Genomic DNA, 22,162 nt, shown 5'->3' on the forward strand with positions numbered 1-22,162 from the left:
TTTTAGACATTCTACTAATTCTAAGTTTACAACTACATGTCAACTACCACTCATTAGAGTATCTTCAAAAACATCTTCAACAACAGACATTCTTCTTACTATAAGTAACTTTGCAAATATATTTCAAATTATACTAATTCTAATCTAACAGTCTATTAATACTCAGCTGATAGTTAGATGACATGTCACTCTTAAAAATAAACGTGCTTCAAAAGGTTCTTCACAGCGATGCCATAGAAGAACCATTTTTGGTTCCACAAAGAACCATTCAGTCAAATGTTCTTTAAAGAACCATCTCTTTCTTACCTTTTTGTAATCTGAAGAACCTTCTTTCGCCACAAAGAACCTTTTGTGAAACAGAAAGGTTCTTCAGATGTTAAAGGTTCTTTATGGAACCATTTAGACAAAAAGGTTCTTCTATGGCACTGTGAAGCACCTTTATTTTTAAGAGTGTAGTTTCAAATTAATGACAGTTAGTTGACATGTCGTTGCAAAGTTACTAATGTCTAAAATGAACTATTAAAATAAAGGGTAATCTGTTAAAACAGCAAACCTTTAACATTAATAATTAACAAAAATAAATAAATATGAGAACACATGATTTTTAAAACTGTACTTAACTTTTTAAAACGTTTTCCATAAACTGAATATGATAAACAGTATCATAACCATTATTTAAACATTTGACATTTTAAACAGAAGTGTGAAAAAGCACCTCTTCTGTGAGTTCTGCTGTAGTTTAAACCAGTGCTACTTATCAGTTTATTCAGGATCAGTTTGCTGGAAGCGGCTCAAGTTTCGATTTCCAGCAAAATAGTCCTGTATAAACTGATAAAATATACTGTATGCCTTCAGTGTAGTGTAAGTTTCTTCTGATAAACAAAATACATCAAAAATGTCCTTTTGGGTCTGTGTAGTTGCCTTTAATTATGAAACATGCAGATTAAATTGACCATCAAGCTTTATAACTGTAATAGAAATTTTGTAAGTATTCCACAACACATTGTGTCGACAATTTGTAGGCATGTTCATAAATGAGAAAACGTCAAACATTTCACAACATAATAGGCATAAGGTTGTATAACAAGTCATTATTTGTGTCATTATTTTATTTAACTTTTTTAAACAAATTTAAGTCATTATTTGTTAACTTTTTCACACAAGCAAAAGCTTAACTAAATTAAGTAAACCTCACTAAAAATTAGACTTACCAAATTAACTCTGTTAGGGTTCTTCCAGCTGATTGCTAACTAACAATGACAAATGGTAGCATGCTAACAGATAAAACACCTTTCACTCTCAATATTTATAAGCCAACAATCTAAGCAAGCTATAAGCCCCTCTCTTCTCCACAACGGTAGCCACACACACACACAAAAAAAAACTCCAACATGACAGAACTACTTCTAAATCTTCAAGATAACTGAACACAAAACACTAACAAATGTTTTCCTTTACTTAAAAATACATAACAAATACATTCAACATTTACTCCCCCAATCCAGTCCCAAGCAAAGCATGCTGGGAACTAGAAATCCACTGTTCAGTTTCACTTGATTTATGTTTTCTCGGCACAAAAGGATTAGGTGGACTGCATTAAATGTCATTGATTGTGAAAAATTGTGTAGCGATTATTTTGAGTGGGATAACAATCTACCCATCAACGTTTCAACAATATTTCCAATTCAACAAAACATGTGCTAAGAAACCACATTAAACATATTTCCATATTGTTGTTTGAACAGAATCCAACAGCTGTTGTCACATATGAGTGGAAATACATGTTTTCTTAAGAAATGGGTCAGTGAAACAATAGAATAGCCTTCAACAAAATCAAGTCATCGGTATTTTGTTTCCCTCGTGAGAGAAGATTTCCTTTAATGCTCAAGCAAGGAGCAGACAGAAGCACTTGAGGACTGTCACTGAGTTTAATGGTGTGGAAGTGACCCATGGAAAATACAGATATGTTTTGCTTTATGCTCTAGAAGAAGGAAATCTGTCAAAGGAAATCTATTCTCCGGGTCTTTGTTACTTCGGCCTCAGATCAGTATAGTTTGTTTATTTTCCCAAGAGGCCCTCAGCTGAGAATGTCTGTTTGGCCTCAGATGAAGGTTAAAGAGTGTTCGACCTACCAGCCCTGACAAATGCTCAGCAAAGCTGCAGTTTTGCGTTCCAACACATCACATTGTTTGTGTGTCTGCATGTGTCTATGTGTGCGTGTGTTTCTGTGTGACTTTTGTCCTTTAAATATTAATAGAGGCATTCATAAATGCAATACAAGCTGATTTGGCTATTCTTTCTCTATTGGCATTCTCTTTTGTTCTGTAAGCCATCAATCAGCTATATATTTTCTTCAAGCTTGACTGACAAAAATGGAAATCATCATTTTGTTTATTTGTCCAGCTCAAATGAGCAGACAAGAACATTATTTCCTTTGAAATTTAAAATAAATATTCTCATAAAGTCCACTTCAGAAACATACTGTGATGATTGAGCTGTAAAATGTTAACAACCAAATAGGTAACAATAAAACAGTCTTAAATAATAACTTAGCGAGACCAGGGCTAGTTGTCAATTTACTCCAATAAATATTTCTCAGTGTATGTTTGTTTTTAACAGTCATTTTCTGTACATAATCCAATTGGCTACAAAAGACTATTGAACATTTCTACCATTTTTGCTCAGGAATAATGATACAGTTTGAACACACATTCTCATTTTGCCCTTTTGTCATACTGAATGAGGTAAGATGACAGAATGAAACCTGTCATAAAACAGACTATTATTGGATTTTCAGCTGATTTTAAACAGTGAAACAATTATTTATAATATAACAAGTATTTTTAGTTGTTAAAAGAAACAACTTTGTGTAACTGGACTTTTGTGGGCCTATGTTTTGTGAATCTAGGGTGACCATACGTCCTCTTTTTCCTGGACATGTCCTCTTTTCGGACCTAAAAAAATGCGTCTTGCTGGGATTTCTAAATTGCACAAAATGTCCGGGATTCGGCTTTTGCTTTCTACAGCCGCCATTCATTGTGTGCGTTTTTTTAGAGCCCTGCAAGGGACTGTTTTCTTAATCCCACTCCCGCTGAATTTCTGACCATTACTACCCTCTCCCGTGATTTTTGTGTCCAGTCCCGACCGCTCCCGCAAACATTCTAATATTGCATATAATTTTCGCGCATGGGATCTGCCATCAATATGCGGAGTAGCCTATTTACATCTCTTTTGAATGAGCGCTCGCTTTTCACTTTCACTTTCATTTAGCAATCACGCCCACTCTGTGTAAAAGAAGATCAGATATTTGTCAATGAGCTCAGGATCTGTTTAGCAACAAATCCTCCAGCATGATCTGTCAGTCATCTTTCCTCTGACTCCTGCAGCTTGTGTTGGATGCAGGGTTGTCAAGTCCACGTTTTTTTTTTTTTTCATGGAATTGGGCTACTTTTATACTGTTACCATGGGTTGATTTTCCCCGTTTGAAATGTTGCATAAATTACATTTGACTGAAATGCTTGTATTGAAACATTTTGCATTCTGTGATAAAACTGTGCTAGATGTTAAGTTTTGTGAAGGATGGCCACTGGTAGGAAGCTTTTTAGTTGTGTTTATGATCAACATGCATAACAGTGACTGTAAATGTAAAATATGTATTTTAGGTATGGAAATTACATATTTAGAGTTTTGATATTTGGGATATGGTCATTGCGCTACTTTGGGCGCTATTTGGGGCATTACTTTAACCACCATCCAACCACACCCCAGCCCCCGCACCCACTGTCCTCTTTTTGGAAAACTAAAATATGGTCACCCTAGTGAGTCAAAACTGTAAAAACATTTCAAATGGAAACAAAGTGCATATTGTAGAACATGTCCAATATTCTAAGTACAAAAGCCAAATGCCTGAACCAACAACCAACAAATATCAATGATGGCAGTGATTCAATCAAGCATGCCATACAGCTGTTCGAAATTGATAACAGCATAGATAATGATTTATTTGTTTAAACTACCAATCACGAGTGATTTAATTTTCCCCACCCTAAATCTCCTTCATTTGTAATTTATTTGTACATTATTTGTAATATAATCAATGCATGCACAATAAAATGACCAAAAGAAGGTGGAAAGGCGCATTTCTGCGCAGCCCGAGCGCCGGGTTGATCCACTTCAAACACGTGTTGTAAAGCGGAAACAACGGACTGAAACAGAACGAGAAGCTTTCGATTCTAGTCATTAATAATCCAAACAAAGACGCGAGTTGGTCGTCGTCTTGGAGCTTCACAAAATAACGCGGACGCTTGAATTACACCGTGTATAAAAATTAACCTCTAATTGGGATACATCTTTATACAACCAGCCAACGCCAGCAGTTTCGATGTTCAAACGTAAACATCCGCCGAGCAGTTCCCGTCCATGTGTGAGCAGCCACTTCACTATGCTACCCATGTTTGGGATGAGTGTTTTGCTCCAAAACAGAGGACATGCCATTCCCAGCTAATGGTCAGTTATAATACGACTTGAGTTGATTTTATTTTAACCCCAAGTGGTTTGCCAAGGCGTCAGCGTTAGTAAAGATGCGAATGGGTTAGCACGCGAGCTAACTTGGCTACGAGAGCTGTTTGTTTGTGTAACTACAGACTGAACTATGTCGTTTGACAGCACAAATAATACGACAGATAATATATAGTCCATCCCGGCTAACAAAGGCTACAGTTTAACAAGCGGACATCTTTATTATGGGTCTACTGAACTTTGTTTTTAGTTCAATTGGAAAATGCATAGATGTCATTTGCCTCCTCCTGGATTTAAATTTTGTGATTGTCAGCTCAATAATTCAGCTGTTGGTGGCAGTGATCTCCTTTATCAGTAGTCTGCCCATACTACTCACAAATTCAGTGTCGGAGTGCTGGAATCTCACTCTGCTTTGCATCATCACCATGAGGGACGGAGTGACCGTTGTGACCCATAACATGGTCGGAGGCTGGATGCAGCTGCTGGGAGGCGTCCTGGAAAGCTTCAAGATGATCGGATACCTGTCTTCGCATCTACTGCTCCGCACCAAAGAGCTTCTCCACCGCGGACTGTTGTCGGGACACGGTTTGCTGCGACAGGCCTGGGAAGGCTGTGGAATTGTGTTCAGCTTGCTGCTGTATTTCATCAACACGATCATCAACTTGCTGCTCATAGGCACACAGAATTTATACTCTGTGGTGGTCAGCACGGTGGAAGCGGTGTCCTGCCCTTTGCAGAAAGCTCTTGAGCTGACTTTGACGGTGCTTACGTTTCTTTACAGCAGTCTTGTCGGCACCTCCATCCTGCTGTGGACGCCATGCAGACTGGCGATGGAGTTCCTGGGATCCGTGTGCCATGTATTTGCAAGCATTTTCCTGCTCAACTCTTACGGGCTGCTGCTCATGTTGATCATAATCGCGAGTGCCACCGTATATCTAAACCCCGCGCTCCCACGACTTGTGTCTTTGCGCGTAATCAACTACATCAACGCTGTTCCCATCCTACGGTGTCTCCAAAGGGCTCTACACCGCCTCAATGTGCTCGAGAGGAACGTGTGGCGGCGATTGGCCTGGCATCGCAGCCAGGTAATGGTTCCTGCAAGGATGGAAGTGGCAGAGAGGGACGTTCAACAGCCTGATCCCAACCCTGAGCCTCAAGTTGACCTTAATGTGCTGGAAAACGCACCTGAGGACGCCCACCAAGTGGACGACCCTATAAACCCGCCGCTTCCCAGTTCCAGCACTCACAGGCCACTCCGGAAGTTTCCTTCGGAGGACAGTTGCAAAGGCCCTCCGGCTGACAACCTGCTGACTCTTCTGCAAGAGCAAGAGGAGAGGAAGAAGTGCGTGATCTGTCAGGACAGCACCAAGACTGTCGTGCTCCTGCCGTGCCGTCACTTGTGCTTGTGTAGAGACTGCACCAACATTTTGCTCAGCCAGCCTATCTACCAACACAACTGCCCCCTGTGCCGCCACATGATCCTTCAGACCATGGATGTGTATCTCTGAGGGAAGCGTTTACGGATGTGTTTCTGTCATCCTCAGGTTTTTGGAGCAGCACTGTTCTTGAAATGTGGGAAACCACTTGTTCCTTTTTCATAGATGTTCATTCCACTACGGTTGCTTGTATATAGATTTAAATCACAAGCTTTTATAAATCGTGATTGCGAGGCTGATGACTGTGACTGTGCTTTCTTATGGTTTTATATTCATTGTCACTTTTTTCATCAGCTTGTAGAAGCAACGCTATTTTTCTCATACAGCAATATCACATGAATGTAAGCTTTGTATTAAAAACATTAAAATGGGGTGTTAATTGTGAAGATCGAAGATTTATAATTGTCAAGTGTTTATGGGCAACATTTGTATGCTACAATACTAATGTTAGGCCTTATAGTATGAATTGTTGTCTACTTGATTTTCTTGCCTGACTGTAAAAGTGATTGAAGGTTTCATGGGAACTTTTGAAACCTCACAATAATCCACAAGTAATTCATGTCTTCAGTCCAGCAATTAGTGTCTTGCGAAGTGTAAAGCTGTGTTTTTTAATATGCAGATCCATCATTAAGACATTTTTAACTTCAAACCATTCCAAAAGAGTCCTTTATCCATAATGTTGCTTTCTCCAGTGAAAAAGTCATCTCGTCAGGAGATCAGGAGAGAAACATGCACAGATTAAGCAACGTTTACAAGCGAAAACATTTCTAAACAGATATGTCGGTGGATTTTGATGCAAGAGGACAACATGGGATGGATTTTTTCACTGGAGGAAGTGTTAATATTGCCAGAAATGATCGTTTAAATTTCAAATGTTTCTTACAAACATGCAGCTTTTCAATGTTAATTGATGGATTGAAGTCTTGTTGATTACCTGTGGATTATTGTGATGTTTATTAGGAATATTTGTATACTACAACTAATGTTGGGCCTTAGTATGATTTGTTGTCTGCTTAATTTTTTTGCCTGATTGTAAAGGTGATCAAAGGTTTCATGGGAGCATCTACAACATCATATTATTTTTTCGTGAAAAATTAGTTTTGCTTTGCATACATTGTAATCATTCCACCAAAGCCATTTTGCACTCTTTTTAAATGCAAGTGTCTCTACGATATTTTCAGAAGCCATTCTACAATCTGGTGATGTATTCGTGCTGTTTTTGTCATTTATTATTGAACTGCATTAAGGCTCTCTCACTGCTCAAGTGGTATTGATTAATGCATTTTCAAATCGAAATTTTGTGCTTGTTTTTTGTTTTGAGAGACGGTAATTCAATTCAGTTAGTGGCAGAAAGGCTTTTAGCTCAGCTTTGACCAGGGGATGATGTTAGAAATCACTATTTTAGAAAACATCTTATGCATTAGAGAAACAAGGTAGTACAGGCTTTTCTGGTTTATCTCAATTATTTTGGTCTTACATGGTTTCAAAACGCATTCAGAAAGGCACAATGCGCAAGACAATCAGGTGCATTTCATAGAAAAATAGAAGCATTTGCAAGGTCCATGCAAGCTGTTGTCCTTCTTAAAAATATAAAAAATGACTCCCTAATTATTTCTGTCGCTCTCAATTCTGCACAATGCAGGTGACAAGCACTAACCCATGGTTTATCATTGTAATTTTAAGGTTTTTAAACAAGCTGTGATTTCATTCCATATTAAGCCCCAAGCCTTTTGTATTCTTGTACCGCAGATGTTTGTTTTCTCTGAAGGTCTCCAGTGATGATGTTTGTGGGTAGAGCAGATGTCTGTCTCTCCAGAGGCCTGGATAATATCAAAACCGCATTCACTGACTATCCAAATGAACAATAAACAGTATTTGACTGTGCAGTCGTATTGTCTTTGTCTTCAGCACAACTTGTAGTAGTTTCATCATTGGACTAAAATGCAATTCACAACAATGTCTCTGATTGTGATAAATGACTTATGCCACTTAAGCTGAGATTTTAAGATGCTGATCGTGGGCGTGGGACCTTATGAACCAGATAGTATAATGGAGGCGATTTCCTCCAGTTGTTAAATCATGGGAAGGGAGTTTCCTGAAGCCTGATCCAGTGTTATCGTGCTTCACAATCAATCTAATAGAACTAGTGTTCAACTCCGCTACACTGCGGATCAAACTTAGGATTTTTAATGTTTTTGAAAGTAGTTCTATTATGCTCACCAAGGATGCATTTATTTAATGAAAAACGCAATAAAAGCAATAATATCGTGTATGACTTTAGTATTTTAATATATTTTAAAATGTAGCACATGGAATTGCATTCCTGTGATGGCAATGCTGAATTTTCAGCAGCCATTACTCCAGTCTTCAGTGTCACATGATCTTTCAGAATCCTTCTAATATGTTGATTTGCTGCTCAAGGACATATTTAAATAAGAAGCAATTATTTTAAATTCTAATAATATTTCACAATATTACTGTTTTTGCTGTATTTTTGATTAATTAAATGCAGCATTTGTTAGCTTAAGAAACTTCATTCAATAAGATTTAAAAAAAGAAATCTTCAACTTATTTCAAACTTGACCGTGAGTGTTGGTATATAGTTTAAACTCAAAGATTTTAAGTGGTAGAGAAGTAGCTTTAAGTGGTTCATTTGATATAATGTGTGTGAAATGCAAGCTTTTTTTCTGTAAGTATAAAAAGAGGCACATTCAGCACTGGACAGCTCCACATTCCATCATTTTTAGCAAATGGAAATCTGAATCTCAAATTGTGCACTTAGAAACAGCATTCAACCATTTCCCAGAGTACTTACATTCGAATGCGTCTTTCATATCTGCTATCTGTAACTGCATACTTGAGAACAATGCTTTAAAAATAAACTAAAGCTTAGGAAGTGAGGCACCATAATGAATTTAACAGAGTAAAGTGTCCTATTTTTTAAAAAGAGATAAAAGAGATAAAAGAGGATTTCCTTGTTTTTTGTTCCTTGAAATAAAACTAAGCACCACTTCATTGACAGTTATTCGCACAACACTGCAGTGAGTCTTTAGAGTAAGATATTTTAAATGTCTTTTTTAAAACACAATCTTGTTAGTCTAGATTATAGAGTATGGGAATTTAATTCTAAGCACGTGGGAAATTTTTAAAACATGTTTCTCATTTGTTGATTGATTTATCGATTTGAGTCTGGCTACAAGTTAACCTTTGCTCCCTTATTTGTAAAGATCTACACTCTGACTAACCCTCAAATAAATTACCATATTAGAGGAACATCAGCCCTTCAATCATTCATAACAAGTAGATAAACATGAAGAAAATATGACAAATGGCATCATTCTCTTAAAAGGTTAGTTCACCCAAAAATAAAAATTCTGTCCTTGTTTACTCAATTTAGGCTTTTATTAATGTTATTGATGTCTTAATGCCTTTATGACCTTTTTGTATCTTCTGCCTTTTGGTTAACTGTACTTTCAGTGGAAGGACAGAAACCTTACAGACTTCATTAAAAATATCTCAATTTTTGATACAAAGATTACCAAAATCTTACGAGTTTGGAACGACACGGCGGTGAGTAAGTGATGACAGAATTTTCATTTTTGGGGAACTTTATGATGAATCTCACAAATAGACAGTTCATCTTGAAATTCAATACTGTTGTAGCATTTAGAAGGAGCAAAAGCTTGATACTGTACCCTCAACATTTCTATAAACTTCCTGAAAAACAAGCACTTGGGATCCTGATACTCATGCAGGGATGTAGTCAAGTATAGCACAGCTAGAATCAGACCTCAGTTCAGAGGGTCATCCAATTCACAGTGTATATGTAAGTGTGTCTGGCCCCGGGCCCACTGAACCAATATGAGTTTATCTTACAAATAGGAAGTCCAGCCTCTGGGTCAATAGGAATGTTCCTGTCTCTGAGGATGAGAACGGGGAAAAACACCAGTTCCTCACACCCACACAAAAACATCCACTGCACAGGGGACTTCCATTGCCCCTTCCATTATACATGAAATTCCACAAAGATTTGGCAATTACTAAGTAAATGGAGAGTAACTTGTGAAAACAAAAATGCTACTTTTGTGGAAGCAGCACATTTACAGTCCTGTTCAACATGTGCATACTTATTATAGTAATTACAATAACTGGGTAATAACTAAGTTATAACCCTAAACCTAACCATAACCCACCTTATTTTACCCAGTTCTTTCTTAGGTAAGTGATTTTGAACTAGACCATGCTTATTCTTGTTTCTGTATGCAATTATCGTTCAGTAGTGTGGTTATGATGATGAAAGAACGCCCTCTGCTGTTATTAAAACAAATTTATAACCAAAAATATGAACTGGGAACTTAATCTGTAATACAGGCGCGAGTCTTCCGAGGATAATGAAAGGACGCCCTCTGCTGACATTAATAAAAATGTAAACATAATATGTTTCGTAATAAAAGCATTAGAGCTACAAATGATTACACGTTCGGAATCTGTGTTGTTATTTAATATTAAAAAAAAAAGAACTACAATGAACCCCCTTTATCTTGAGTTTAGGTTTTGTAAAGTTTTATGACATGTAGGCCTACTATAGTAGATTGTGTAAATAACATGGCATATGAACGTATATACATATAGTATATTTGCATATATATATGCAAAAGATACATCATTTAATGGTTAGTCATTATTCATTTGTGCGATTTAGAAGAGTACACTGATTTAAGCATTCAGTGGCACTCAGTTACTAATATCATCACATACATAGGCCTAGTTTATGCCACTTTGCACTATTGTGACGAAAAAAATTCATCAAAAATGGTCCTTAAAACACGTTTTTGCAAATAAATCTGGTCTGCCATTCAGATTGCTTTTAGAATTGATGTATGTAGCAGAATCGGGACCTTTAGACACTGTTTTGATGTTTTATGTGCCTGTTAAACCAGCTCACTCAAAGCCCTGCCATTAAGACCAATAAATAGTGCTGTGAATGGTAATGATAAAAGTATTTGGGAGTTCTGGACTTTGATTCAGACGCCCTTCTGAGCTTGTTTCTATCTGGTTGAAGTGCTCTGCTAACAGCTGTGAAGGGGGGAGGCCATGACCTCATGGAAATGAACTGCACAAAGGGAGGATACAAATGTACCTCTCATTCTTCTCAGTGTTACTGCGAAAACATTCCGTGGACGTCTCTGCCAGCAGCCTGGGGAAAATTGGAACTACTTGTCTTAAAACAAAAACATGCAGAAAAGGAGGCGAAAGGATAGAGAGAATGAGAGAAAGAAAGAAAGAAAGAAAGAGAAAGCTACGTTTAGACAAGGGTCTGTTTCGTTTAAACAAAGTTCAAGCTTTGTCTGTAAAATGAGGCTTGTTAACTGCGTGGCTCAGCAGCACACAGAGGCAACCAATCACAAATCATGGACAGCCTACTGGGCAGCATTTTGGCAGATGACACAACTGCAGCACGTTTTTAAGATAAACACAACATGTTTGTGCATTAGTGTGATGCTATAGTTAACTTATCTTAAGATATAGTTCTTGGTGTGACGAGCCTTTATTCAGGTTTGGAACAACTTGAGAGTGAATAAATAATTATTTCCTGTTAAAGATGAAGTATTGCTTTAAATGCATCATGAAACCTGAAACCACAGATCACAGTTTCCCAGCAGTAGAAATGGCTTTTCCTTGTAACATTTACTGACGAACTAGGTAATTATGAGTCATTTTTTATTGAAGTCATATTCCAGAGACGTGTTGGAAAGTATTTATTGTACTTTTTCACAAAATATAGACTGCCACCAGAATAAACATTTTCTGTAAAAACAGCAGAAGGTTTTCTTTTTCAGTATTTTCATTTTTTTTATTCCATATTTCCAAAGAATTAATGACATTAATGACTTTCAAACTTGAATTACTTGCATGGAAATACTCCAGTAATTATACTCTGTATGACTACATGCGCTTAGAACGTAATCATCTGTGCAATGCTGATCATATCTGATTCTAATGACATTATTGCAAATGAAGACCAATCAAAGGCCTTTGTCTTACCCATGAAAGTATTTTTCTAATTCATAAAACCTGCATGATACAGACAGAAATTTATTTGCAGTGTGCTTTAAATCTATGCAAAAACAGCAGAGTTTTTCCAGTCTGAGTACACTAGGAAACCAGTGAAAGTGCTGTCTGTCTTCGAACTGGAGTAAAAGCCAGTGTACTCGCCCAGGGCCAACTGCACCCACACCTGATCTCCTGGAATCAGGTGCACTAGTGTTCCTCCAGACAGCGAGGCTGGTTTGGACCAGTTCCCAAAGATCTGAAAGTAGGAGGCCACGGTGTGTCCGTTCTTTATAAGGTCAAACTGCAAGCTGGAGCGGTACACTGTGGCGTGAACAGCGAAGTAGTAGACGCCCGGCACTCTGCAGGTGAATCGTCCTGTCTCGGGATTGTAATCCCCCTGCTCGTTCAGAATGATTTTGTCAAAACTCACTGCGTCCCCTACCGCCAATGGGCTTGTGCGGGATTCAGACAGTTTGGCGCTAAAAGCTGATTTGGGGGCCACTGCACACTCGCCCGGGCTTCCTCTCTCTCCCTTTTCTCCTGGATCTCCTCGGTCTCCCGTAATGCCCCTCACTCCCGGATGACCTGTGATAAGCATCATGGGATTTTCATGTTTCACTATTGACATTCAATAGATGCTGCAGGGATGACACATTTTTGTAGGCCAAAACCTGGAAACGAGCACTTTAGCACTTCCACTTACATAATTCTGAAGTCAATGGGGGTTTTTTTATTGGGTTTTTGGTTGAATGCCTGAAATAAGGTCTGTGGTTAACACAAGTTCAAGATATTTTCGTGGTTGTTGGAAGCTTAATGGTAGTGATGTTGAAGTCTTGCAACTGTAACCCCTCTCTCCCGGGTCTTCACCACCACACCTCTTTCTTGTTCCGAGTGGGTCTCGAACCCAGGTCTCCGGCATGGGAGGCAGACGCACTAACAAGGAGGCTAAAGACTGCAGCCACTAGCGTCAGTCGCTGGTGCGTCTCTTGAGATCAGGGGAGTGAGGTTTACCTGCACAGCACCTACTCGCTGGCCTCCGTTACACTCACCCCCCTAAGCCTCACTCCCATCCGGGTCACGGCACCAATGTAACCCCTCTCTCCCTGGTCCTCACCGCCACACCTCGTTCTTGTTCCAAGTGGGTCACGAACCCAGGTCTCCGGCATGGAGGCGGACGCACTAACAAGGAGGCTAAGTGCGTCTCTTGAGATCAAGGGAGTGAGGTTTACCTGCACAGCACCTACTCGCTGGCCTCCGTTACACAACCATGGTGTAGTTTCTTTACAGCCTACATTTAGCAATGGAATTTAGGCTTTAAAATTCAAGTTGTGTTAATTTGTGAACATTATCATAAGGAATAAAATGTAAGAATCAATCTTTCATTGGAGCAAATTTTCTGCAATAATCCACAGAGGGAACCAGAGTGATACTAATTTCCTAAAAAAAAACTGTCATCCCTGCAGCACTCTATGGGAGGAGAAGGTGAGAAAAACATAATTGAGGATGTTATTTTTGTACCCGGTTCTCCTCCGTCTCCTCTTTCCCCTTTCTCTCCAGGTTGAGCGTCACGACCATCTCGTCCATCCCTGCCGGGCTGACCGGGGCTGCCATGCAACCCAGGGGATCCTGGGATGCCTGGGCTTCCTGTGCACAAACTGGGGATCTTGTTGTCTTCGAGTGAGTTAGAACAATGTACTGCAATAACAAGCAGCAATGAAAGAGGCCATGTCTGCAGAGATGTCATTGCTCAGTCTGTGGAGAAAAGAAAAAATGGAAGAAAAAACAAGTCTTATAAACTTGTATCTTGTTTCAAGATGATTTCAGCATTACTGAGACTGAAAATAGACGTATGGTATGAAGTCTGAACATAATGTGAAAAGCAGTAAAGCACAACTCTGAGAGTTGCATGATCTCACTTTTCAGTCAATAGGGTGAGTATGCCAAGATAAATTTGACAGTACATCGTAATTACTAAAGCACAAGCTCTGCGGTGTAAGTGTAAATTCAGATGAAGAAGACTTAGAAATATTGCGTAGGAATTCGTGTGTGATAGCCTGCAGCCCAGTGAAGCCTTTAAAAATCTTTTAAAGGATCCAGAAGCACCATACAAGTACCAAAAAGTACCAAAATTCTGACTTGGAATATATTACACAAGTCATATGGATCACTGTTATAGTGATTTTATTTATTTTAGAGCCTGACAGCCTTAGTCCTGATTCACTTTTATTGATATTGAAAAGAGTGGCCAGAATATTCTTATATATGAAAGTTTGAAATTACATGAGGCTGAGTAAATGATGACAGTTTTATTTTTTGGGTGAACTATCCCTATTTTGTCAGCTAATATGAAGTAGATTCTTCACTAATTAAAAATGGTCTTGTGCAACCAATAAATTATTTTTTAAAAATCAATATAATTGTTAAATAATCAACACAAGAACTGTTTATAACAGTAAGAACTTAAGTTATTCACACTGCAGTGCATGCTGGGAGCTCCAACACTAAACTAATCAGCAATATTTTCCAATATAAAATCGCTGTGGGACAACATTAGGGGAAATTTTGTTGTACTAATATGCAATCTCTGTAGAATTATATAGTAATTCACATTTCCTAAAAAAGCTCAGTAAGCTGGATATCATCTGCCGTTTGAGGGGTTGAAAACTTAATGTTTATAGTTAGTTGGTGAATAACGAAAATGCTAATTACTATAATAAATGTTACTGTCTACCATCTGTCACTGATGAGGTGCTGAAGGCAGTCAATAATCAGGCCTCAAACACACACAGTCTGTGCAACAGGATGTATTCATGGGCTTGTCAACTCTCGTAATCCTGCCGGGAACGAAGCATTTCCAAGATTTTATGCCTTGCCGTAAATCAGCAAGTCTGCTGTCTGTCAAACAGCTGTTTCTTATAAGTTGAAGAGAAACTGCTGATGATTCACCTTGAGAAATACAACCAGACCACCAAAGCATTCTTCAAAAATTCTGCAGAATCAGTTAAAGCACTGGTATCTTCAGTTTAATAGAAACATCTGTTCAAAGACATCTGGGCAGTAATCTCTCAGGACCTTGTTTATGTATTTTGGTTCTAAATGCTTAGAGCAGCTCAAACTGTGAGCCGTGTTAGGACATAAGAGGAATGACTGCCAAAGAGCGCAGAACAAATACCGTCATTCCAATGTCAACTGAAGTCTGATTTCCAAACAAAGCACATTACTCTCTAGTATGCTTCACATTGTTTATGATTGAAGCATTGTGTTATTGTGTACAAGGCTGCCATAATATTATTGCAACAAAATATTAACATTGGGGTTCATTCCCTCAATATCACAGGATCATTTATACTATACTAAAAATTTAACTTTGGGTTGAAATATGGGAAGGATCAGCTTTCCCCTTCTTGGTGCTTATCTTGAAACTTCATTGCATTATAAATGGGTCTTAACTGCCATTATTCATAAATTAGTACACTCTCAGAAAAAATGTACAAAAGCTGTCACTGGGGCAGCAACCTTTCAAAAGGAATATACTTTGTACCTTATTTACCCCTAAATGGTGCATGCTGGTACCTTAAAAGTACATATTAGTACACAAATGGTATTAGGTATTGTAAGAAAAGCTAATTTCTTAGTTTTCGAATATTTGCCTTCAGAAATGTGATTTGCAGTAAACAGTATCTTTACTCAAAGTAAATGCCTGAACTGAGATTCAGAGTGAGCAGTAATGATAAACAATCTTGACAAAAACAAAAGTTACGCAAGAGACTTGATTATCTTTCCATTTAGAGACACAGTGGTGTTATTTCATAGCAAAGAACATTACTGGTAGTCAAAGTGAAATAATATAGTTATATCTGCACTAAAGTGTCTAAATGGTAGACTGTCTACACAAAAATGTTAAGAATTTACATATAAAAACAAATCAAAATGTTTCCATAACACTTTATTAGTGAAAGCAGTCAGACCCCTCATGACTAAACAAATTTTAGCTATGGAAAAAAAAATTAAACTCACCATTGACGTTTTTTGAATCTTCACTGGATTGACAGTATTGAGCAGGCGAAGGAGAAACAAGCAGTGAATCTCCTCTTTTCTTTGCCGTCCAAGGTGTCTGGGAAAAAATGAGCACTCCTAGTCTTCAGAGGAAATGGGAAGCTATTGGAAGCCAATTAGAAATAGGGAGGCTGAGAGATGGGGAGGGAGAAAGAGGGATCATCCAAGGGACGGAGACTAAATGTTTGTAGCTTGTCCAACTTTATAAGCATAAACATTATCCGATACAGTAGAGCTCTAGAGAAGGGGTCTTGGGCGCCAGTGAACAGTCTGGCGAGACCCGTGTGTATTTAATTAGAGTGGGGTTTACGAAGGAAAGATGCCAGTTCATTGTGGCTGGCGAATTTGTGAGAAATAAACCGTTTGGGGATTACAGCCCTGTGGTCAAGTTAGAGATTGAACTATTCTTGCTTTAAAAATACAAAGCATACTTTCTAAACATTGTCGATGATCATGTGACACGACCGCTTTATATAAACAAATCTTCTGGGTTCATTGTCGCCACATCAAGAGAAAAAAAATCCTCATTGCATTTGGAAAATGATGTGGTTATTTCTGAGTTTAAAGGAGCAGTGAAAATCTGCAGGCATGAATGAAAGATGGTGGGATGTGCTGATGTGGGTGGCAGTTCAGACACATGGTTCTAGTTACTTTGGTAGCTTTATTTAGATGACAAAGCTTCCCCATTAGGGGTACCCAGGCCTTCTATAACACTTGTTCAGCATTTTAAATCTAATGGCTCATAAACTACTTCAGGGAAACTGCTAGTGGCTCCTTGTTGTCTGTAGGGTTTCATGAGACCAGGTACTTCACATTATGAACAGCTGGTTGAAACTAGACACCCTTTTCTTGATCTCTTGTTGTGAATGGTTTCAATAAAAAGTTAAATTTTTACATTGTAATGCTAGATTAATTTGTGTCTTGCATCATGAATACTTTTTAGTCACTCTAACCATTAAAACTAAGCAGGGCTTTTGTTTTTTTTTTATGCTGTACCTTTGCATGTAAAACCAAGGCAAGCAGTTTAACTGCTGTTTTATTTTGCAAGGCCTGCATTATATTATGACAGGATGACCAAATTTGTTACACAAACAGTTTAGAGCAGACTGAAATAAGGAATCAACTGTTGAAAATAAACTTGAGCAGCTCTTTCCAGCAATGCAATCCTTCAGATGTACATGCAGAGCTGTAGGTGCTACACATAACCAGAAACAGCACATTAATTTTCATGTTGTTGTTTGAGAAGAATACTATCTGCTGTAGTTCCTTCTTGTTGGTTAACATGACTGGTTGGGTCAAGTTCCTGAACAACATTATTCAACACAAAAACATAATGGTTCTTTTTTCGCACCTATAGTTGAATGAAGAACCTTTAACATCCACTGAACATTTACATTGCACAAAAAGCTCTTATAATTGAAAAAGGTTCATCAGGATATTTAGGTTCTTTGGGGAACCCAAAATGGTAGCATTGCTGCAAAATTCCCTTTTGAAACCTGTATTTGTTTTTTTTTAACCATGTCGCCATTTGAAGTCCAGAACCAGGAAACTACTGGTTTAACAATACTAGGAAGGTAAAAACAACAAGATATCAAGTTTGAGTAAACAAGACATGTTTATTATTTAAACTATCACTTAAATAAAAAAAGTGCATAGAAAATAAACATGATTAGAAATTTTCCTTTTTACAGTTATGTACAATTTTTTTCCTCGTTATACATTCATCCTTAAGTAGTTTGTGGTTGAATATTTTAGATTAACAAATTTTCCTTCATTTTTCTGTAAAATGGTAAAACACTGATGGGGCAACTTGGAGAAAAAAAATAAGTCAGTATTAACATCAACATGATCTCTCGAAGCTACAGGGGAAAGGAAGTGTTGGTAAGACAAAGGAAAACTTGTGTCCTCCAAGAGGAAGGAGTTCAAATCTCTCCCTCTCAAGACCTCTCTGACTCCCTAAAGTACCACCAATGGTCCGCAACTCATTTCTGTACAAAGTGAACCATGTTAAAATTCCAAAAACAGGGAGCGCAGTCACCTGCTCTCAGATGGAGCTTTACCTCAGTGTACATCTAAAGATGTTTGCAGAAATAAATAAATAGAATGGTTACCATTACTCATTACAGAACATCACATAAGAAAAAGTACAACTTAAGAACCAATAGGAGAGAGAGGTATGGGTGACATGGCTGGGTTTAGGCAAGGACATTTTTTCCTGATGTCCACAAACTGTTAAAAATGTACAGAGTAAAATAAAGCCGACTACACCATCAAAAGCAAACAAATTATCAATGCTCAAAAAGTTTACAACCACATTTTACATGAACACGTTTCATAATATAAATACCGCTCCTTTCCGAAAAAAAAAAAAAAAGTTAAAACAAATGAACAAATTAAAAGAAAAAAAAACTGCAATGCTCCATTGAAGGAACATTCACAGGCACAGGAAAACTGGTACTTGATCTTGATATTAAAATGATGCACATTAGTTACTCTAAAGTTTATCTGTAACACAAAACCATTATAGGTTATACACTGAACATTGCAATTAACCATTATGAAGCTGCTGTTTGCTACTGTTACTAAGTTTGTCTGTCCATTCCGTATATTGTGTAGATATTGAAGCACAAGTTACTATTCATACACGTTTAGTTTAAATATATCCATGTATAATGTGTATACATATATACTGTTGATTATAATTACAGGAGAAGGTGTGATACCACTTGCTTGGTGTGGAAGAGTAAAGTCCAGGAAAACGACAGACCGTGTCTGCTTCTGAAACACTGACCGAGCGCTGTTATACCAGTTTATGGAGCATCTGACGTTGTATTGATGTCTGTGCAGGAGTCTATTACAAAACCCTTAGGATTAGTAACTGCATTACAAAAAAAATATATTAATAAAATAAAAAATCTTATTTCGTTAGACTGAGCAATAGTTTCTGTAGAACCCTGCTGTATAATCCTCCTATTTTATGCAATAAAAAGCTGTCCCGTATCTTCCCAGCCTTTCATGTTGGAAAATTAAAATAAAAAACAAAACAAAACAAAATTCTAGAATACATTCAACAACGGCCTAGCTGCAGAGTTCAGCACGTCCTGTTCCACAGGGGTGCCAGGGCGAGAGGAAAGTTGGGCGAGACCCCCAAGAATCCCTGAAAAAGATGGCTAAACCGCAAATTCTGATCAGTATAAACACGTATACAAATATGAGGCAGCAGCCAAAAAAATGTTCAATGTGAGGAAACGTACAGAACTCTGATCTTCAGTGCCAGCCAAAAGTGAAATGCTGGGAAAAGTCAAAATTATTGCAGCCTAGGTACAGTGAGGGCTGGAGGGGGTCTGCAGTGGCCAAGGGAAAAAAAACAAAACAAAAAACAATTGTTTTAGAGTTAAATTTACAAGGCAATGAGACACAGAGGAACTGGCCTTGAAAGTGGCTCGCTAAGGAAGCCACTATCGCACAAAGCAGCTTCGTCTAGAGGTATGTACAGATCCCAAGCCATTCTCATGCTACAGCATCCCTTTAAAAAGCATCGTAACTTTACATAAAAAATAAAACAAGAGTCAAATTTCAAGTGGAATCTGTTTGTGCCCTAGTTTAAAACAGCTTTGAACGTTTCTCCATAGTCTGGAGCTCCTCAGCTGACTGTCCGAACAAGTTCTAACCCCTAACATCCAAAAATTAAAATAACAACCAGAGAAATTGACAGAGAAGGCACCAAACTTCTGATCTGAAAGACGGAAGAACCATGGAAGAACAATCCACAGAACATCCACAAAAGTAATAAAGCCACATCTGTCTTAGCCTCATTCAAATAGGGGTCAAACAACACTCAAGCTCTGAAAAGGGCCCAGATGGGAACAGGTGTGGGGAGTGTCGACAATTACAAAACGAAGAGATGATACGAGCAAATAATGTGCATTGACTGAATGGCTGGCTGGAGCATCCATGCAGTGCCAAGGCAACATGTGTTGAAGAAGACTGGGAAGAAGACTGATCTTCAGTGTACAAGACCGTGAGGAAACAAGAGCCCTCCGCCCTCTCCTCCTCCATATATATAGTGCTTTACAAGTAGTTTTACACGGGATAGCCTCTGTGGCGATTCCTTGCATTACACCAATCTCTAAGAAAATATTTTGATATAACAAAATATATGGAATAAACTTTGGGACTTGTCAGTTGCTAGAATGCTAGAGAAGGATTTCATGCATCTTTCCTCCAAGTTTAGAAAACGCAAAGAGGGACTTTTAAGGGAAGATGGGCTGCTCTTGCATGTGATTTTAAGGCTGGCACTAAAAAAAGGAGAGTCGCATCAAATCGATCTGCACTTAGAAAAGCTCACTAAACCTACACACCTATTTGAAATGATATTTGAAATGTCCATGCTTGACCTGGGTTGGCAATGAGAGCCACTGGTGGACCGCACTCTGTGGGAACAGTAACTGCTTCAATCTTTGGAATAGAAAGAAACATTTGGGCTACAAAAAAAAATAAAAATCTTGAGACAGTGCTATAAAAATGTCTGGACAAAGCATTAGTGTTCTATATCTATTCTTTCCTACAAAAATGTTGATAAAATAAATACAATGTATTATTAAAAATATAAATACCATTAAGTGCTATTCACCAATGAGTGCTTTTTTTAGTCATTTGTATAGAAAAATATACATATTATTTACATTATTCAACGAATGATATTTCTGTCAGTGACATGAGACAACAAAAATAGTTCTTAAATTGCCTCAAAAACATAATCTTATCATTTTATACACAAATACGGGCCTAGAGAGTAAAAAAAAAAAAACTCCCTAATGGTGAGACAATAAATAAACTGGTAATAGCATCTGGACTCACTAAAATCCTATGAGATTTTGTAACAACATGCAAATTATGCAATACTACACAATTAAGCTACTTTCTCTCTGAATTACTATAAAAACGGATAGTAAATAAAAGTATGTTATTCCCCCCCAGACCTCAGAAATGGCTCTGGTCCATTGGTCAGTCCACCAGGATCTCAACCTGCCAGCCACACATCTCATAAGCTCTTCCTTGCCTACTCTTCATAACACATTTCTTCCTACCATTGACAAAAAAGAACATTTACCATTTTTCTTCAAATCTATTCCTGGGACCACTGCTCCCCCTAGTGTTTCCCCACATCACCTCTCCTATGAGATATTTACAGTGTTTTCCATACAGAGAATCAGGCCCAGCTTGGCAAGGACGACCATGGATGCTCTGAAGGCTTCGATGTACATTCAAAAAGGGAGAGATGTCTAAACAGGTCAGGCTAAAAAAAAGGATTATGTATCGTCAATCTAAAAACAGTAAATCCTTCCCTTCCGAAATTGCACTTTGGTGTAGAATGGAACGATGTGGCAATTTTTCAGTAATTTGTCACACTCAGTAAATAAGGGCAGGCCAGACTCGACTTATTACAAATTTAAAACTTTTCACAATATCCTTCTTTAAAAAAATGAAACAAAAACAAAACAGTAAAATAAAAGATCTGATACAAAAGTTAAGAATGAGGGGCACTAATCTCTTAAATTGGGCATTAATAAAGGGGACACAAGGGCAATCTTCTCCATTGCGACTCTGCTCAATTGTCTTTTCTAAAAATCAAACAACTTAAGAGGCACAATACCATTAACCTTCTGATAACCTGAGCCTGCTTCAGTAAAAACAGAAAAAAACACATTTAAAATGTCTCTTCCCTGGCAAGAATACACTCTTGATAGCATTCACTGACAGTATTATCTTGTGAGTTTGCTTTCAATTGAGGAACTTGCGACACTTCTTTGCCCCGCAGTTGCAAGGCAGCTTATTTCCTGGTTCTTCGAAGGGGAACTTGTAATCGTACGTGAGCTCCTCGCCTTTATAGATTCTGCGTGTGGCGAAAATGACAATGTGCTTCTGACTGTCAACACTGACCACGCGGGAGTAGCAGTTGGGCTCACATGAGTGGTTAATGAATCGAGCTGCATTACCATGCATGGTGGCATCCACAACCTCGTAGTCATCGATACGAAACATGTAGCAGCCAATGCCCTAAGTAAAAACAAAAAAAGACAAATCCATGAGGAATA

The 22,162-nt window shown here is 38.1% G+C and overlaps 3 protein-coding genes across 5 annotated transcripts in view; 1 reads left to right on the forward strand and 2 right to left on the reverse strand.

Moving 5' to 3' along the window:
- Nucleotides 1-4,124: 4,124 nt before the first annotated feature.
- On the forward strand, nt 4,125-6,621 carry LOC107683817 (RING finger protein 26). The gene has a single exon (XM_016479856.1). It carries the CDS (start codon nt 4,743-4,745, stop codon nt 6,024-6,026), a length of 1,284 nt encoding a protein of 427 aa, XP_016335342.1. The 5' UTR covers nt 4,125-4,742; the 3' UTR covers nt 6,027-6,621.
- A 5,175-nt stretch (nt 6,622-11,796) lies between these two features.
- On the reverse strand, nt 11,797-16,146 carry LOC107683843 (C1q and TNF related 5). Its single transcript, XM_016479898.1, has 3 exons — nt 16,026-16,146; nt 13,527-13,760; nt 11,797-12,593 (listed from the first exon to the last, which is right to left on the reverse strand). Exons 2-3 carry the CDS (start codon nt 13,750-13,752, stop codon nt 12,073-12,075), a joined length of 747 nt encoding a protein of 248 aa, XP_016335384.1. The 5' UTR covers nt 13,753-13,760; nt 16,026-16,146; the 3' UTR covers nt 11,797-12,072.
- Nucleotides 16,147-18,359: 2,213 nt separating this feature from the next.
- LOC107683818 (histone-lysine N-methyltransferase 2A-like) overlaps nt 18,360-22,162 on the reverse strand; it is a 33,820-nt gene continuing 30,017 nt past the window's right edge. For all 3 annotated transcript variants that reach the window (XM_016479858.1, XM_016479857.1, XM_016479860.1), the window contains exon 35: nt 18,360-22,124. In XM_016479858.1, coding sequence (XP_016335344.1) covers nt 21,849-22,124 — 276 coding nt within the window. In that variant the 3' untranslated portion in view covers nt 18,360-21,848. The remainder of the gene's footprint in view (nt 22,125-22,162) is intronic.

The sequence above is a fragment of the Sinocyclocheilus anshuiensis genome, unplaced genomic scaffold (genome assembly GCF_001515605.1).
Source record: "Sinocyclocheilus anshuiensis isolate Anshui unplaced genomic scaffold, SAMN03320099.WGS_v1.1 scaffold2925, whole genome shotgun sequence".
NCBI lineage: Eukaryota > Metazoa > Chordata > Actinopteri > Cypriniformes > Cyprinidae > Sinocyclocheilus > Sinocyclocheilus anshuiensis.

What these genes read in the sequence shown, in the direction of transcription:
- LOC107683817 (XM_016479856.1), top strand. Translation starts at nt 4,743, where the DNA reads ATGGGTCTACTGAACTTTGTTTTTAGTTCAATTGGAAAATGCATAGAT.
- LOC107683843 (XM_016479898.1), bottom strand. Translation starts at nt 13,752, where the DNA reads ATGACATCTCTGCAGACATGGCCTCTTTCATTGCTGCTTGTTATTGCA. An exon ending in AGGAGACGGAGGAGAACCGG is followed by an intron (nt 12,594 to 13,526) that starts GTACAAAAATAA and finishes TGCTTATCACAG; the next exon opens with GTCATCCGGGAGTGAGGGGC.